The sequence below is a fragment of the Dermacentor andersoni genome, chromosome 1 (assembly GCF_023375885.2).
Source record: "Dermacentor andersoni chromosome 1, qqDerAnde1_hic_scaffold, whole genome shotgun sequence".
Lineage (NCBI taxonomy): Eukaryota > Metazoa > Arthropoda > Arachnida > Ixodida > Ixodidae > Dermacentor > Dermacentor andersoni.
The window spans coordinates 24,727,180-24,747,083 of record NC_092814.1 but is presented as its reverse complement, the minus strand read 5'-3'; the positions used below and the strand labels follow the sequence as shown (position 1 = coordinate 24,747,083).

Here is a 19,904-nt window from a genome sequence, read left to right as displayed (position 1 = left end):
ATAGCTGTCTTCTAATTTGCTATTGCAAGCGATGCTTCGCCTTTCGGGCAAAAGTACAACATTTTTTAGAGACTGCTCAGACCAAAAAAATTCTGCTTACAAAGTTTCCATATGCTTTTGGAATTAACCACTACAGGTAGAAACACTTCCAAGAATGAGCTCTTTATTGTGCCATAAAAGAATGGGTCCTTAAAAATTGGTTGTCAGTCCTGTTACCACATTTTATGAATCAGCACAGCCTTGTATAACTGTGCTGGGGTGTGCTTGGATGACAAGGACAGAGTGAGGCACACATGTATCTTTGTGTGCCTCACTCTGTGCCTCAGCGCCTCAGCAATAGGTTTATTTCCTGTGGGCAACACCAGGCAAAATACGGAAAGCAAGCTTCACCCTAAGCCTTCCATGGCTTTGTGTGGAACTTGTACAGACAGTTTTCGTCAGATGTGAAATGGTGGTGTAAATTGTGTTTGCTCTATGCTACCTGTGCAATACCACTGCAGTCAAGGATTTTGAGTTAGTCTTTCTCCTCTGATCCTGCTTGCATAACAATGCGTCACACGCTAAACTTATTCTTCCTCGTCCTCCGTCACTGCTCTAATGCAAGAAATCACGCTGGCCGCTTATCATTCAGTGTAGGTAGAAGACATTTAGATATAAACTCTGAACTCAATTGAAAAACTCAGCAAGAAAAACAAAATTTTTTTTTTTTTGGTTTGTCTCCTGTAGTCACACTCGTTTACAATCGTTTATAAGGGTTTAATGGAGGAACATGATTTCTAGCAAAGACTTATGACACGTACCTTCCTACCTTACGAGAAGGTTCCAGTGGTGCTTGAGCTAGTGAAAACCTTTTTTCGAAAAAGATATTTCATGAAATGTCTGTTTTACTAAAGCGCCTAAAATAAAAAAAAAAAAGAAATCGGAGATGGTTCGAGTGCCAACGTCAGGACAGTTGGCATGGAATTAATGACCTTAATAGAAATCAAAAGGACATCTGCCTGCCTGCAAGACTACAGAGGTCAGAATGTAAGTAACATGAACATTTGTGCACAATGCGCAGTAAGTATGTGCACATGATACTCTGCAGTAGAAATTCAAGCACCACAGAGCTTTCATCACTGACTCTACAAATAGTACCATAAATCGTTTACAGGGCACGAGCTAAAAACATGATACGTAATCTATTAGACTGTGCACGTCATTCAAAGGTCTACAGTATCCCCAGTGACACAAGTGTCACTTGGCAACAGCTTAATATTAGTAAGGTGATAGACATCATGCAAACCTTGCGTGGCTTGACTTGACCTGTGGCAGTTTTGATGGTTTGCCAGGTTTTCTGAAAAGCTCGCTGCTGTAGCTCTGATGCAGGGCTTCGTTCAGGTCTTCTCCAGCTTGATGGGTGCTTGCTGCATGGCTGTCAAGATGAGTGCTAGCAGTCAGTGCATCTGCTCTACTATTCACTAAATAAGCCTTCACATTAAAAGTTTGTTTCACCTCTTACTGTTTTTATGTGTCCACTTTGAAAGAAAGCATAATTATATGTTATGCAAGTTTCAAATCACAATCTGGACAAAGAGGAACTGGACAAGTGATGACAAAACCTGTCTATGCATTCTTTCACCATGAAGACTATTGGGAGATTTGTGTGCTCCAATGCTCTTCAAATTGACGAGATAAAAGCATATCTATAAAGCATACTGTCTCAATCAACAACTCAAAAGTAGTCAGTAATGATTACACAATCATGTAATAAGCCCACAGATAATAAACAGACGAAAGATGCATCATGTTGCCATTTCTTTCTTTTCTTTGTTTTCCTATAGACCTCATGTGCTGGTATGGTGGCTCTACTGCTCCATTACAGCCAGCACCACCTGTGGCAGATTTTGGAACATTTCAGTTGGGGCCTTCCGGGAGCATAGACAGTCACTGTGTGCTGCAAAAGGTCTGTTTAAACCATTTGTGTGCTGCCTGCGCACTATAGTAGCATCCACAAGAAGAAAAAATGCCAATGTATCATGCTACATACATATCTAATGTCACCAAAAAATATGTGGTGCACATAAATAGTGGAGACACACTTTGAAGTAAATGCCATTTTTACTATTATTTCACATGCAGGCTCTCTTAGCCCTTGCTATGTCTTAGTTACCACTATAAAAAAAATAGGCATACTGCAAGCTGCAGGCATAAGAGGAAGCTTTAGCTGGGGATTTCCCTTTCCAAATACATGTAAACCGCAGAAATGCTTTAATGACTGAACTGCTGGACCAATTTGAATAAAATTTGTTGCATTTAAGAGAAGAAATTAAATTCTAGTGGGTCTAAGTTAAAGACTCCAGAAAGCAACAGTTTGATTTATAGCCTGGAAAGTTAAACAAAAATTTGTTAAAAATAAAAAATTTGAAGCATGCAGTTTACAAACACATAAACTTGCCCCAAAAACAGATATCGCACTTCCATAAACTGCATCTGTTTGAGCAACTAATGTAGACAAATTTCATATATTCATTTCCAGCTTACGTGAATTTGTTATTATGTTTGCGAGGGTTCTGCAAAAGTTCTCAAAAATTAGTGCTAAATAATACATCTGTGATGTGTCAAGTGCGCGAGTGGCGTGATCGGAGTGGGTCAGCCATGCGAAAACGACGACGAGACACTGCAGCTGTTGCACGAGCGTGCCGAAGAAATAATCCGAGCAGCAACAGCCAGCAGAGAGAAAAGAAGAGAAAGAAACCGGGGAGATGTGGAACAACATGCCTGCATGGAGGAAGGAGTTTGCCAGTGCTCCAGGTGCAGGAGTGAAGTTGTCGGGCATCAGGCCCGTGCTTTGTGCCTTCTACTGGACCAGGGCGACCTTCCAGAAGCATGGTCACCGTGCTCTCCTGATCACACCCAGGAAGGTGCCAATCAACATGGGAGAAATGAAGCTTATGCACCAGGAGCAGAGGTGAAGCCTTGGTGTCTGGCGTCGAGACCTCTACCATGTCAGGGCCACGTGCCTATGTTCCCCATGTCGCAACCGGACTTACTACTGCATCACTGGATACCGGTTGTTTGAGGGTGACCAGGATTTTTCTTCAACAGTGCCTGTCTTCAGCACCTCCTAGAGCTTCTAGCACTGCCTCTATCGCCATCTCTAGTTCATCTCGCAGCTCCATTGCAGACCATGGAAGTGTAGGACCCTTCCGTCTTTGACGCTTTGTTTGCAGACTTAATTCTTTTTTGTGCATTTGATTAGTTTGTACAGTTTCTTTTTATCTTTGTGCTGGATTTTCTTTAATGAATGGCTTGTGGTGTGATAACAAACAACTTCATCATTTTATGCGCTAAGGCTGTGCTTCAGCAACGACTAATTATTTGAAAGAACCTCATCACATAATTTTTATCTGCTTTAGATGTATTATAGGGTGCTGTACAGAGAAGTGAGATATCATTATTTATGACCGAGTTACAGAGTTGAAAACTTCTTACTTCCATTTTCTTCGATTTTGTAATTCGAACAATTTTCATTTTTGAAATCCATTTTGTAAAGTCGTTAGGTTTGAAATTTTTCTTCTAAATGCAGCACGCTTCATCGAAATAGGTGCAGCAGTTGCCAAGAAAAACAATTCCTCCGTTCTCAATTATTTAGATATTAACTCCAGAGTTAAGCTTCCTCATACTGCAGAATGTCGTAGATCGTGCAGTTGTGTCACAATAACACCAGTTTGTTAGCCGCCAACATTTGTCATGCCGAAGGTCACCATACATTTGGTAGAGTAAGGCAAAATATCTGGCACAGGAATGTAAGAAAAGCTACCAAAAAATGATTTTTTGGATAGGAACAGCCAATATTTCTTTTCAGAGGTTACGTATTGCATGATAAGGCTATGTATGCGTAACAACTTACCACATGCCAGTCTGTGGCATCGCCATTTAAGTAAAGATGCTGCTCAATAATCATTGATAGTCAATCCTTAGATTATAGTTATTAGATTATTTAGCTTATTGAAATGCGTCTTTCAACATGAACATAGTTGAATTTACAAAGGACACAATACGTTGAAGTGCCTCAGAGTTTGCACTGCTGAGAAAAATTCAAATGTCGCTAAAACAGAATGTGTAAAGCACCTAAACAGAGAAATTTCATTGCCACTAAGAAACACTGTCCATTTTAGCAGCAAATGAAAACAACATTAATCAAGAGGTGTTGACTTTCACTAACCTCCATAAGGTAAACATAGTACAGCCAAATCTCATTAATTCGAACACACTTAATCAAAGCTTCCGATTTATTCAAACTGACGCTGTGGTCCCACCAAAGATATGTGTATTCCAATGGGCGAAAACGCCCGGTAATTCGAACCCGCAAGCATTTGTGACGGTTAAGTCAAACGTACCACGCCCCAACAACACAGCAGGGCGCTAAATCCGACCAGCATTGCTCCGACTCCGCCATAAAGGAAAAATTTAGGACAGACCCCTCAATGCCATGCACGGGAATAAAAAGATGGGCCGAACATTTCACCCTCTCTCAAATTACAAGGCTGCCATTTCTACATCGCGGCACAAAGCACCAGCCACACTAGCAGCAAAACACGTGCCGCAGCGGGGATCGGTCCTGGGCCGATTTTTCACAGCTCGCTGTGGCCGCAAATGAGCCACGAGCGGAGGAGACCAATGAGAGCAGCCCCTACAGTGACGTACGCGCAGGAAACTGGGGTCATGTGGAGCTGCCCGATCGCTCTATTCGTACTTGCGTCTGGTTCAGGCGGACCGCTTGTCCCGCACTATCATCTGCTCATGTCAGCTCTCACTCGTGCTTGTTTTGGTTGGCTTGGTTTGGTCTCATTCGTGCTTGCTATTTTACAATAATAAGTATAAACTGAGATGTCCGATGGAAAGGTTGTTGGAGATAGTGCACCATATCTGATTCTGCACGACAAGACAGGCCTGAATACAAGGATGCAAAGAAAACACCCACTATCTCATTCTCCTTGTCTTTTGAATGCAGTGACGCCACAATAGAGGGGAGCTCACCAACATGATTATGATGGTAAGTGGCAACGACTTTATTATCTTGATAAGACATGACTCGCATTAAGAATGCAGAATGAAGAACATAAACACAGCACCGATAAGTCAGCAGACGAAGGAAAAAGCACATGAGCACGTAGAGGGAAGCAGCGATGGAGGCCCACTCCGGTCTCGGCAACTCCGCTGCTTCGGTGGCCATGGAGGAAGGAAAAAGTTAGGAGAGAGCATTACATCACGCAGCCAGCCTTGGCAAGCAAACGCTCCATGGTGCCCATACAGGTGCTTAGTGGTGACCCAACAGGTGGTACAGCGGTGGCGTAGAGGTACAGCATCCGCCTCGCGCGCAACAGGACCGTGGTTCAAATCCCAGTGCCGCGCAATTTTCCAACGGATTTAAAAAAAAAACATCAGCGTGTTGATAAAATTGCCCTAACAGGCCTGGAGTGCGGCCTGATCCAGGTGACCAGAACCGGTAACGCACTCCCTCACGAGAGCAGGATTGGCCACCCTGGTGCAGTACTTGGCCACAACCTCCCATATGAGTACAACAATCAAACCCCGGCCCTCAGTCCCCAGCAGCTGTGAACCAACTGACCACGGCGGCGGTCAGACGTGTGACGCAGCAGAGGGTGCTAAGAATCCCTGGATCCGGACAGGCTGCCATTGGAATCTGAACGTGGCAACGCTTAACGCTAGAACGTTATCTAGTGAGGCGAGTCTAGCAGTGCTATTGGAGGAATTAGCGGGCAGTAAATGAGATTTAATAGGGCTCAGTGAGGTTAGGAGGACAAAAGAAGTAAATACAGGGCTAAAAAGCGGGCACGTCCTGTGCCACCGGGGCTATGCGGAGAGACGAGAACTTGGAGTGGCATTCCCGAATAACAAGGACATAGCTGGTAAACATAGAGGAATTCTATAGCATTACCGAGAGGGTGGCAGGTCTTGTTGTGAAACCTAATAAGAGGTACAAATTGAAGGTCGTACAAGCCTACGCCCCTACATCCAGTCATGATGACCAGGAAGTTGAAAGCTTCTATGAAGACGTGGAATCGGCGATGGGTAAAGTCAAAACAAAATACACTATACTGATGGGTGACTTCAATGCCAGGGTAGGCAAGAAGCAGGCTGGAGACAAGGCAGTGGGGGAATATGGCATAGGCACTAGGAATAGCAGGGGAGAGTTATTAGTAGAGTTTGCGGAACAGAATAATATGCGGATAATGAATACCTTCTTCCGCAAGCGGGATAGCCGAAAGTGGACGTGGAGGAGCCCGAATGACGAGACTAGAAATGAAATAGACCTCATACTCTGCGCTAACCCTGGCATTTATTTTTTTATTTATTTATTTATTTCAGATACTGTCAATCCCAGCGGGATTTTTACAGGTTGGGCATATATTATACACTCACAAATAGCGAAAAAAACAGGTTTACATGATTTCAACAATATTTGCAATCGACACAAAGCAGATTTACACATATGGTAGGAAATAAAACAAGGGTACATTTCATTTGGCAAAAGGGGGTGAAATTACATAGGCAAATACAATGCTCATACAGATTTCATTTTATACAATGACTTGAGTGGTGTTATTTCCGGCTAACGTAATCTAATTATTGCACAACAGCTCTTCTACAAGGGTTATAAATTTCGGCAACGATGTGTTAGTCGTTATGAAGGGGTCCAGGCTATTCCATTCTCTTATTGCAAGAGGAAAGAACGAATATCTAAAACAGTCAGTGCGAAATGCATATTCTTTAAGTGTTAATGAATGCTTATGGCGGGAAGGTCTGGTGTCAGCTAGGGATATATACAACGAAGTATTTATTCGTAATGCATTGTGTATCAATTGGAACAATAATTTTAGTCTTGCTAGCTTGGCGCGGTTTCGCAGAGTAGGAATACCGGCTTCTTTTAGCAGTTGGGTAGGTGAATCGCTATTCTTGTATTTGTTAAAGATGAATCTAATTGCCTTTCGCTGCACTCCTTCTAGTTTGTTAATAAGCTGTTGTGTATAAGGAAACCAAATTGTGTTACCATATTCGAGAACTGGGCGAATAAATGCGTTGTATGATAGCAGTTTAATTTCCGGTGGCGCAGCTCGAAGTCTTAGAATCATACAAGATGTGGACGTGCTCAGCAAGGTGCGCTGCAGCGACCATAGGATGGTAAGAATTCGAATTAGCCTAGACTTGAGGAGGGCACGGAAGAAACTCGTAAATAAGAAGCCGATCAATGAGTTAGCGGTAAGAGGGAAAATAGAGGAATTCCGGATCAAGCTACAGTACAGGTATTCGGCTTTAACTCAGGAAAAGGACCTTAGTGTTGAAACAATGAACGACAATCTTATGGGCATCATTAAGGAGTGTGCAATAAAAGTCGGTGGTAACTCCGTTAGACAGGATACCAGTAAGCTATCGCAGGAGACGAAAGATCTGATCAAGAAACGGCAATGTATGAAAGCCTCTAACCCTACAGCTAGAATAGAACTGGCAGAACTTTCGAAGTTAATCAACAAGCGTAAGACAGCTGACATAAGGAACTATAATATGGATAGAATTGAACGTGCTCTCAGGAACGAAGGAAGCCTAAAAGCAGTGAAGAAGAAACTAGAAATTGGCAAGAATCAGACGTATGCATTAAGAGACAAAGCCGGCAATATCATTACTAATATGGATGAGATAGCTCAAGTGGCTGAGGAGTTCTATAGAGATTTATACAGTACCAGTGGCACCCACGACGTTAATGCAAGAGAGAATAGCCTAGAGGAATTTCACATCCCACAAGTAACGCCAGAAGAAGTAAAGAAAGCTTTGGGAGCTATGCAAAGGGGGAAGGCAGCTGGGGAGGATCAGGTAACAGCAGATTTGTTGAAGGATGGTGGGCAGATTGTTCTAGAAAAACTGGCCACCCTGTATACGCAATGCCTCATGACCTCGAGCGTACCGGAATCTTGGACGAACGCTAACATAATCCTAATCCATTAGAAAGGGGACGCCAAAGACTTGAAAAATTATAGACCGATCAGCTTACTGTCCATTGCCTACAAAGTATTTACTAAGGTAATCACAAATAGAATCAGGAAGACCTTAGACTTCTGTCAACCAAAGGACCAGGCATGATTTCATAAAGGCTACTCAACAATAGACCACATTCACAATATCAATCAGGTGATAGAGAAATGTGCAGAATATAGCCAACCCTTATATACAGCTTTCATTGATTACGAGAAAGCGTTTGATTCTGTCGAAACCTCAGCAGTCATGGAGGCATTACGGAATCAGGGTGTAGACGAGCCGTATGTAAAAATACTGAAAAATATCTATATGTAGCGGCTCCACAGCCACCGTAGTCCTCGAAAGCAACAAAATCCCAATAAAGAAAGGCGTCAGGCAGGGAGATACGATCTCTCCAATACTATTCACAGCGTGTTTACAGGAGGTATTCAGAGACCTGGATTGGGAAAAATTGGGGATAAAAGTTAATGGAGAATACCTTAGTAACTTGACATTCGCTGATGATATTGCCTTGCTTAGTAACTCAGGGGACCAATTGCAAGGTATGCTCACTGACCTGGAGAGACAAAGCAGAAGGGTGGGTCTAAAAATTAATCTGCAGAAAACTAAAGTAATGTTTAACAGTCTCGGAAGAGAACAGCAGTTTACAATAGATAGCGAGGCACTGGAAGTGGTAATGGAATACATCTACTTAGGGCAGGTAGTGACCGCAGATCCGGATCATGAGACTGAAATAATCAGAAGAATAAGAATGGGCTGGGGTGCGTTTGGCAGGCATTCTCAGATCATGAACAGCAGGTTGCCATTATCCCTCAAGAGAAAAGTGTATAACAGCTGTGTCTTACCAGTACTCACGTACGGGGCAGAAACCTGGAGGCTTACGAAAAGGGTTCTACTTAAATTGAGGACGACGCAACGAGCTATGGAAAGAAGAATGATGGGTGCAACGTTAAGGGATAAGAAAAGAGCAGATTGGGTGAGCAAACAAATGCGAGTTAATGACATCTTAGTTGAAATCAAGAAAAGAAATGGGCATGGGCAGGACATGTAATGAGGAGGGAAGATAACCGAAGGTCATTAAGGGTTACGGACTGGATTTCAAGGGAAGGGAAGCATAGCAAGGGGCGGCAGAAAGTTAGGTGGGCGGATGAGATTAAGAAGTTTGCAGGGACGACATGGCCACAATTTGTACATGACCGGGGTAGTTGGAGAAGTATGGGAGAGGCCTTTGCCCTGCAGTGGGCTTAACCAGGCTGATGATGATCATGACCCAACAGGTGACCTCTTGCATTGAGATCCCGGAGCAAGAATAGAGATTTGCTGAGATGTTTTGTTCCCAGTAGCTATGCCAGTAGTTTTTATTCAGTGCATGTTTGTTCAGCTGCCCTGCCGTGGCTCTGCCTGCACAGTGGGAACACTAAAACCAATCGCGCATTTTGATGTGCGATCACGTGTTGGGCCACCAGGTCTGGCTTCAATCACACTATGCGATGCTCCCACCTAACATTTTCCTTCCACCATGTCGGTGGCAATCTTAGGTGGCAGAAGTAATTAGCACCATCCATCAAACTGGCGGAAAAGCGGATCCACTTCCCTCCCATCCTTCCTCACAATTGCGCTCCCCTCACCCTCCCTCTGAAATCCCTCGTAACTCCCTCACCTTCGACGGTCTCTGCACGCATTCACCTCCGCACTGTCATTCCTCCCCACCCTGGCGCCAGCTTAGCCCTCTCCCTTAAGTTTTCTTTTCTGCCGTTATCGGGAAACAAGTGTTGGCCGGCGTGGGCAGTTTCGTGGTCCTCGCTCATTGTGTGCTTTTGCGCCGCGATATTTCACGACTCGCACCGTTCGTGCCTCGTGCTATGGTGCACGAATGCCTCAAGAACAAATCCTTTTTTTAATTCAAACGTCTTTTAATTCAAACAATTTTCTGGGCCTCTTCGAGTTTGAATTATCAAGATTCGACTGTAGACAGCCTAGTAAACAGTAGAAGTCCCTTTGGCTTGCTTATGGACTGCTTGTCTGTGAAATTTTTCTGCCAGTTGACATTGTGTTCATAAACTGGTATAGGCTTTGAAGACAGAGTTGGGGGAAAGGCTGTTTGCAGCAGCTTGACAATGCTTAAACAACTCCAGAGTATAAATGGAAAGACCATCACCTTTGACCAAGTGCAACCACGTGTCATTGTTCTACGGGCTCTACAGAACATTAAACTGCAACCAAAATCTTCCTTACTGCACTTCTTGAGCTCTTGTAGCATTATACAACAGTGCACATCTACAATTATTTTTTATGTGATGGATTCAGCTTTTAACAACAGTACTCCATACTACTACACTGCTATGCGATCATGTATTGGCCCCAACCGATTTCTGTCACTACTGTTGACACGTGGCGCAGGGTATTAGGCTCAAAGGTGCAAGGCACGAGGCCCTATACCATCAGTACCACCTGGTGTTCTTCAACCTCTTCTTCAGCCTGCAGATGCTTCACTTCCCCCATCCTTGTTTTCATTTCTCCTGGGATGGCATTTAAACAAGTTTGCTAGGGAGGCCAATTCCTAAACAACACAGCAGCCAACAAATTTATCAACAGAATAGTTTCAATTGTAAAGCAGGTATACATACATGCTCATAAAGCACAGACAAATGAACAGGTCACCTGTTTGTACTTCTTTTTCACTTCTTTTTCCTTTCTTTATTTTTTCTCTGCTCCTTTTTTCTGTACTCACTAGTTTTAATGGCCAGCATTCAACATGTCTGCTGAATTTAGAGCTGACTAGCTCTAATGAAAACAGTTACAACTATAGTAGTCACAGAAAGAAAGTTGTGCAAAAACTGTGGTTAGTGTGTCTGGCTCCTGATTACACCATGTCACTGTGATCAAGGTTCAATTACTACTTGCACTATTTAGGAATGCTTTATTTTATGCCAAAAGGTGAATGCATGACTTGCGTTGGATTTTACTGACTTTCCTTCACAACAAAAGCAAACCATTGCATCTTTAGGCCACATGAAAGAATGTGTTGAGAAGCCACATAAAAGTTATGAGGAATATTAAAAAGGGCAAATTATACTAATTATCACATCAAGTTTGACCATTCTTGCTTCATTACCAAGAAAAATGGCTTTCTGAGACACATCTCTCAATAAAGAAATATTTAAAAGGAATACTAAGCTGTCAGTAAATCACGCTTCCTCAATATGAAAAAAAAAAATATAAATAACTGCTTACATGTAGAAATGCGAAAGCATTATAGTCGCTTTGGTGAAATGTTCCTTTCTGCGTGTTCCTTGACCGCGTAAGCTCGCGCCTGCATTTTAACTGCGCCTTGGTAAGGCTAAATGAAAACACGCAGTGTCTCAACATACTTGCTTGCCTACAAGGAGTTCATAATTTGGATCATTCAGCGGCATTCAACTGGACATTAATACTTTTATTACGAAAGCAATACTGCTCGCACTTTCGGCCCATCGGTGGTCGTGGCACCTCCTTACACAGCTGCGCGTCACGTGACCGTGTGACGTCACGCCAGACCGAGAGACGGGGCCCCAGCTCGCGGCATCGATGGTGAAGGTGAAGCCTTGCGCGCCGCTGCTGCGGCGCTACTGAGAGAGGGCGCTCGCTGGTGTGACGTCACGCCAGACTGAGAGACTGGGCCCCAGCTCGCGGCATCGATGGTGGAGGAGAAGCCTTGCGCGCCGCTGCTGCGGCGCTACCGAGAGAGGGCGCTCGCTGGCGTGACGTCACGCTAGGAGGATAAGTACAGCTCGGCTCCTCGCAGTGGTCGGCACGCTGCCTTGCGCTATGTCGGATGATGTATAGCCATAAGTTTAACAAAGGGCAACCATGTTCACACCATCAGCCGAACCAAGGCGCAGCCAAGGGTATTGCTTTCGCAATCTTCCAGGCTTAACCAAGCTAAGCCTTCAGCCAATTTTTTATTTTATATACTAATTTTATACGCTCATGGCATGCCTGCCCATTGGCTGTGCCATCACGTACCCAACGACGCACACACTAGGCCACACAATTAGTCAGCCAGATGGCTGCAACGTGACATGTGCAATGACGCATGCACTAGGCATACATTTAGTCAACGAGAACTGTGGAGTGGCCATGGCGTCGGGCAAGTATGCTCATCTTGCATCCCAAAGACTCGGGTTCGATTCCCACCCAGACCGTAATTTACCTCATTTTTTTATCAAAGGCACCAATTTGCTTTGTTTACAGTAAGCTCCCTGAGAAATTTGACGTCACTTTGAGTATTTTTTTTAAGGTGCTTTTACTCTTTGCTTTCAGCCATTTTTGTTACCATCATTCGGTCACACCGCCAACTACAACGCCACATTTACGTGTAATGGGGCATATAATGCTTTCGCACTGAAAAAAAAAAAAAGGAGGGGGGGGGGGGGGGCCTGTTACGGGGACACGAGGCTTGGTCAGCAAGAAAAATGCAAGAATAAATGACATGTGATGACACCACCATGAAGTTTCTGCATCAATTTGCCATGACATGAATTTTGACGTCTACATGGGTCCAGCCGCTTGTTTATTGGTAAACAAGGATTAAATTGCATTCCGAGGGAAAAGGACTTAAATCTTAACAAGTTCCAAGAACTTTCCATGTGCCAAGTGGGAGGAAAAACAGCACAAAATTCTTGACCTCAATGAACTTGTGAGGTATTGGTGCTAAATTTAGAAAAGGAAAGCTTGTAATTTATTTTCTCCCCAAGCAATCCACCGTTTTCTGAGAGTAATGAAAATTGAGTTTCAAACTAATACCAGTCTAACCATGATTTAGCATTGCTCATTAGTGTCCCTTCAACAGATGAAAAACAACTTTAAATGTAAGAAAAAAAACACAAGACACAATCATTAGCATGCAGTTTTTTACATATATGCAAAGTAAATGGTGAAAAAACTGTTTTACAGTTTTTGCCTTCGGAAGCTCCAGTTTACCTCCATCTCCAGTTCTGGGGCTTCATGGACTGAGAGTGGCACCAAGACAACCTTGTTAACCTTAAAGACCTGGTGGTTTCCCGGCAGGGATCCTATAAGACTTGTTTGTCGAATCAGGACTAACTGCTGGTCCGAGTCTGAAAAATAACAAGTCCGATTATTGGGCAAAGGAATTGCGCAAGTTGCCACATAATTTTAATGAAAGTTGTATGCTCCACTTTACATAATTTGTGGCTCACGATTCTTTCTTTCTCCCGTCCCCCTTTTTTTACATCGCTTTTCCTTTTTTTTTTTGGCGAAAGCAGTGGGTTTCAGTGTTCTCCCACATTCTCGTCTAACCTATAAGTGCAGTGCCCAAGTATATTCGTCTGGCCACCGATGGAATGCCTGAGATAATTCGTGGATGTGAAACACCTGTAGACTGGCTGTGCCATCTGCTGAGAAGTTTCAGGTTAAACTAAAATTTTATGACAGATGGCACAACAAACCTTATCGACTGTCAGTGTTGATTGCGGCTCTCGTTTTCTGAGATAGTGGACCAGTGCAAAACGATGCAGAAATTCCACAACTTCTTATGAACTCTGATTCAGAAGACTTTGATGTTGATTGCGATGTGTCCTTAAGAAATGATGACAACAATGAAGAAGTAAGATCACCTGAGGAACACTAACTGTCATAATTAAAATAATGCATTAGCATGTCTGAATTAGTTTGTAAAATCTTTTTCGAACGTTCAGCAACATATTGTCAATAAATAGTATTTGAATTTACAGCCTGCAAACATTTTAACGAGCGCCTGTCCTGTGTCTTTCTCGGCTGTTTGTGTGCGTCTTCCTGTTTGCTTATTTTCCGTCGATCTGCAATGCACCATCTAGCCCGTATGCAGGTGTTGTTAAATGTGTTACTTAGACAGAAATTAAACTTGTTGCATTTCAGAAAAACACCCAGCACCAAAAGGGTTAAAGATGTGCTATTCATAATGTAAAACTGTGCCAAGAATAAAGCACAGCTTAATACTTGTTTTTATGAATTGCAAGAAAGAAGAAAGATCATAGAAGTAGCAATATACTGTGAATGTAAACAACTTGACAGGAAAATGGGGGCTTGAAATGGCCAACAGTGGCCACACAAGGAATGTCACTGGAGCCAGCATGTTGACAATGTTGAACAGAACCCAGGGCCCGCTTAAAAAGATATGTATGAACAACTAAATGAGGATCAGGCTAAAATTTGTAATGATTCCATGACATAAAATCTTAGTTTGCCGAGATCAGGAAATGAATGCATGACTTCAAGTGTATCATGTAAAATATGGCTTCTGAACAACCATCAAATTAGGCCACTTTGAAAGAACTAGAGTATATTGTGTCCCTCCTAACTAAAGAGCTACAAGAGCTTGAGAACATTAGTGGACACTCAAACTTCATCATTTACAGTATGCCTGAATCCCCTGGGGAAGCTGAGGCAAAACTAAAGAGTGCATAACTATAGGCACAGCAGTTATTCATAAATTATTGACTACAGGGGCCACAAATTTTAAACGTGCAAAATTTGGCATTGTTCAGATGCAAAAAAAAAAAAAAAAACTCAACAATTTTCATCAAAATTTTCACAAATGCCCAACCAGTACTGGTAATTCAAAAACTGTGAAGAGATTTTGCATTATCTTGTAAGGGTTGAGTTTTGGCCTTGTTGGTACATCTTTTCTAGGGCTTAGCACAGAAACTTGAGACGAGACAAACAGGAGACAAGACACACACAAGGGCCAATCTAAACATTGGTTTATCTTGTGTCTATTCAAATGCTTTTGTACACACCCTGATTGGACCTGTGCAAGGTCTGCAGTATTGTATAAATAAAAAATTTTTTTAAATGAACGCCATATCATGGGTATTGGTATATACCAAAGACAAAAGAGGTCTCAATGACAGACTTAGAGAGCACTGTATCAATGCCAAGAAAGGACGCAAGTGTAGCACATTCAGTTGCTCGCCTCTGTTTAATGACTGCTTCGTTCTGCACAGGCATGAAGACGAAATGACAAGATTAATAATTGAATTTGCTACAACAGAAATATAAACTTGGCAAAGAGTGTGTTAGTACTCTTTCACTATTCTTATCCAGGAAAGAACTGTCATTTCTCGGAAGATTATAGCCTGCACATGCTTGGTTTTTTTGTCTGTGGTATACAAATCCGTGATCCAGCTTCTAATAAACCAATGTAGAAAGTAGCGCTTGTAGGGTCTTGTTTTGTGTCCACCTAGCCTCCAGTTCCCGTACTAAGCACTAGAGAAGAAGCATCATCTTGTTTTAAATCAGAGAACTAACCTTAAATCTGAACTGATGTATTGTCCTTCATGCGATTCTGAACATACCGAACATGCAATTTTCTTTTTAAATTTTTCAGCCGTGTGTAATGTTTGGCTGTAGTGTGTTTGGTCACCCCATTTCTGCCGCTGCTACACCAGCTTCACGAAAACAATTTTGAAGACTAGAAAAAACAAAACATTACAGGAATGGCAGCAAGTAAAATGAGGTCAGGCATGCACTCTGCATACAATGTGCCAGAGAATGCTGGCTTAACAGATGTAAAATGTGCTACCAGCAGCAGAAATGCACATTTGAGGTGCACTCCACTGAATGAAGCTAGAAATTTGGTAGACATGGAAAGTGTGTGGTGTAGTTCGGAACCTTCCACGAGGTACAAGTTCAGTAAGGACGACATGTATGCCAAACTTTCATGTCATACATTTCATGAAAGGGGACGCTCTTACAAACAAGAAGGACATTATAAATGTTGCAAAAGAAGCAGTGGATTCGCAAATGGTTTATGATGCACACTCTGCAGGAAGCCTAACCCCTTACAGGCTCCACCATCCCTTGTTGGGAACAGGACAAAATTTACTCCTTGCGTCCAGCGTGGTTGAACTCCCAAACGGTTTAAGCTTTCATCGAGGAGTTGCAAAGGAGAAAAATCATATGGATTCCACACAATTACATGAGTGTTGTTAAATGAGAGCCACATACCAAAAAGAATAATGTGAAGTCAAGGGCCCATTTTAATTAAACTGAGAACCAAAGTGACGTACTTCCAAATTAAATACAAATGTACCACTGGCAGAAGCAGCAGATCTGCATGTTTTGCTGGCATTATTTCCTCAAAGAAGTCAACAAAGCACATTCACACCACAGCAGCATTCATGAAACAGCACATGCATGATTTGCGTTATCCAAGAAAACAGCACATCTCAAGGATAAAGGGCATCATGCCGATTTACTTTTAGATGACATATGTTGGTGCTGCATAGCGCTTCCAAAACCGGTTTCAAATGCACTAACTGCACAAGAGTGAGTGCCACACAACAAATTCGAACTTTTCAGACACAGGAAATGTAAAGAATGCTTGCAATGGTGCAGGCAAGCTCGTCAAACATCAAGCAGTGTTGCATAGCTTGCCATCACCAGCCAGTGAGGCCACACGGTGTGCCACTGAATTCAGAAAACTTGAAATTATACAGAACAACATCCCTATTCTGCTTCTTCCTGAAGCCAAAATTGCACACTGTAGAAAAATAAGACATAAGCAAGAAAATACAACGGCAGTGCCCGGTTCAGTTGTCTTTGCCCTTCTGCTCGCTTTATTGTAATCTCGCATCTTACTGCCGCTGACATGCACTGGCACACTAGTCTTCCAAATTGTTTTCTTGAAGCTGGTAAAACAGAGGAAGAAATGGAGTGCCTCTTGATAAAAACATATGAACTAACGTTAGTATTGGCATGAGCATTTTTATAATGTACCAGCTGCTAATTATTGACATGTTAATAAAGAAAATATATCTCTAATATCTCCTATTTATAATACAATCGAACATTAACCCTGCAAATTTCTTTTTGAACTTCATTTAGAGTAGTTTCGAACTTACAGAAAGGAGAATGCATATGTTTAGAAAGAAGGTTAATTTCCCGATTTTAAAAAAAAAGATGACACAACATGTTTTTTGCAGTTCCTGAATTACCAGTATTGGATGGGCATTTATTAAAATTTTCATGAAAATCGCCAATCAATGTATTTTTATTGCACTCAAAAACATCAAATTTCACTTTAAAATGTGCAGCATATTTAGGCATTAATTTACAAATAACTGCTGAGCCTTACTTTATGAACGTATTCAATAATAAGCATAGTTCTTTGAGGGAACTAAAAAATTTTCAGTTTTGTGTTAGAGTGAAAGTAGTCCAATTAAGCCCCCCAACATAGCCTAATTGAAAGAAGTTTTCTCTTGGAGCCGACTTTTTTTTTCTATTCTATTTTGCACAGAAAGAACTGAGCTCGCTTGTGCATTTAAGGAAAGATCTTCAACGACACTAATAATACATATTACCAGATTAATGCTTTATCTCTTGTGACATAGGCATTCAGATTTGCAAAGTTTGCTAATCTCAACAAAGTAATTTCTGACATTTAGTGGTGCACTATTTCTTTGTAGAAAAGCTACATGGCATTTAACAAAATCAAGGTGGACTCCTTTCATCAAACACACTTTCTTATCTCGCATAAAGATTCCATTAAAAAAAAATAGTCATCTGAACAGCAGGTTCATTCTTACCTGAACACATTGGTCTGAACACAATTGATTCAGTGGAGCTTGAAATGGCACAGTTTGCAAGCTCAGGAGATGCTGTCACTGAATATACGAGGGTTAATCAGAAACTCTTTGCCCTGTGTTTTATTAGCCAAAATAAGGTACATACAGGTCATGACAAATATATGTACTATTCTACGTAGTTTACACTACTCACACTATTTTTCCACAAAGTCCCCACACCAATTCTGACCATTTGTCCCATCACAGCACTAAATTTGAGATGCCCCTGCGCCACATTGTCGTCAGTCAGCGACACACGCAGCCTTCCGAAACGCTCATTGTCATGCAAGTCTTCACGGCTTTTTGTGAACTCGCAACACCACCACCTTACATTTCTCAAAGCGAGCCATCTTCCCCGATAGGTGGGCTGCATTTCTCTGTAGATTTCAATTAACGTTCATCCTTTGCTCCATAGAAAACGAATCACACTTCATTGCTTGTATGCCTTGGACATGTGAAGCACAGCTGCCATCTTCAACAACTGACAGCAGCGCTGCGTCATGGAGCTAGTGGCAGATAAGGCGGGGACGGTCCAAGAAAGGTCGACCACTGAGAATGGATATGTTGACTTTGCATCTACAGCCGTAATTTGGCTAAAAAAAAATAGGGGCAAAGACCTTCTGATATGCCCTTGTAGAAAGGAAACTGAAGATGCACTCACTGTTGTAAAAAGCTTATTTACTAAAGTGGATGACTTGAAAAATTGCAGTAGGCGATGTAACCTTACATTTTATGGTGTTCCCGACAGCGAAAGTTGTGAGCTGCCCACTGCCTCTGAGAAAAAAGTGCAAGAAATCGTAGCCAGTCTGGGAATAATGTCTGTGCACACTGAGAGGGCACATAACCTGGCCGGTACTACACTAATAAACCTCGTTTGCTCATTGCAAATTTTGCAAATGTGTAAGGACAACCAAGCCATTTTGGCCAATGTGAAGAAATTAAAAGGGTCCCAAATCAGTATTTCTGGGAATTTTTCAGAGATGGTAGGCAAGGAAAAAAAAAAAGGTTCTACATGAATTCGGCAAAATACATAGTACTGACAATGCTTGTGTAAATAAAAAATATAATGAGCCATTCTTATATGCTCAGCTCCGCTGCACATGTGACATTTCTTGTTAACAACTGCATTAGCATCAAGAACAAAATAGAAGCCTTCCACAACCTACTATACATGACCAAACCAAGAGTTGTGCTTGGAACAGAATTTTGGCTCGATGGGGATATTGAAGACAACGACGCTGGCTTATTTAAAAGAATACTGTAGGCTTCAAAAACGTCCTTGCAGGAGGGGCACCAAGTAAGAGCAATATCAATAACAATAAATATAGACAATCAAAATGGAATAGTTCTACAAAACTAAACAAGCAAAGAAACATGCTATTAAAATTGCAAGCAAACACTGAGTTTTTAGTAATGTTCTGTACAATAATATAATAAATAAATTTCGTGGCTTGAAGCAAGAACTAGTAACAAGTTAAGATTTAGTTGTTCAATAGAATCAGTGCTATGTATTGTTGTCAGAGGTAAACTGTTCCATTCAGAGATGGTGCAAAGGAAGAATGACTTAAAAATAATTAGTTTTAGTGCTGAAGGAAGTTAGTGATTCAATATGGCAATGTCTTGTTATTCGATGTATGTATGTATTTATTTATTTATTCATTCATTTATGTCTTGTTAATTCAGAATAGTTACACATGCTTCACGAAAGATAGAAACCGTCATGAAGATGGGGTCTTTATACTTGTTGACAGCATGCTTGCTTGCTCCGTGCTTGATATTTGTAGCGGAACTTGCAAGGACAAGTAGTGTAAAATTAGATTGCCAAATGGAATATTAATATCAGTATGATAATTTTAGAGGCCCCCTACTCGGTCTTTCAAAGACAATGGAGACAGTTATAATGGATTATCTTGTGATAGGTGGTGATTTTAACATCCTAGAACTTGTTTGAAATCAGCAACTTCTCATGTTACTGCTACAGCTGCAGTAGCAATAGAAATGTGGAGCACAATTAACAATTTTGCCCTAACCCAGATGGTGACACAGGGCACGAGACAAATTACATCTTAGATTTATTTTTAACTAATCAGTCCAATTGGGTTAGGTCAATATTAAAATGTGGTGCCTGGTATAAATGACCATGCAGATGTGCTCAGTGAAATGAAATGGACATACGAAAAGACGTAAAACTCGACATCTTGGAAGATGTATAATTTACATTCAGATGAATACCAATGAAACAGGCCTTGCATTACAACC

General features: G+C 41.8%; 1 protein-coding gene across 2 annotated transcripts in view; it reads right to left on the bottom strand.

The window, feature by feature from the left end:
- Positions 1 to 19,904, bottom strand: part of sp3 (phosphatidylinositide phosphatase spermathreecae) — a 270,294-nt gene that overhangs the window by 239,900 nt on the left and 10,490 nt on the right. For both annotated transcript variants that reach the window (XM_050192990.3, XM_055061254.1), the window contains exons 3-4: positions 13,000 to 13,136; positions 1,286 to 1,414 (exon numbers count right to left, since the gene is read on the bottom strand). In XM_050192990.3, the coding sequence (XP_050048947.1) occupies positions 1,286 to 1,414; positions 13,000 to 13,136 (266 nt within the window). The remainder of the gene's footprint in view (positions 1 to 1,285; positions 1,415 to 12,999; positions 13,137 to 19,904) is intronic.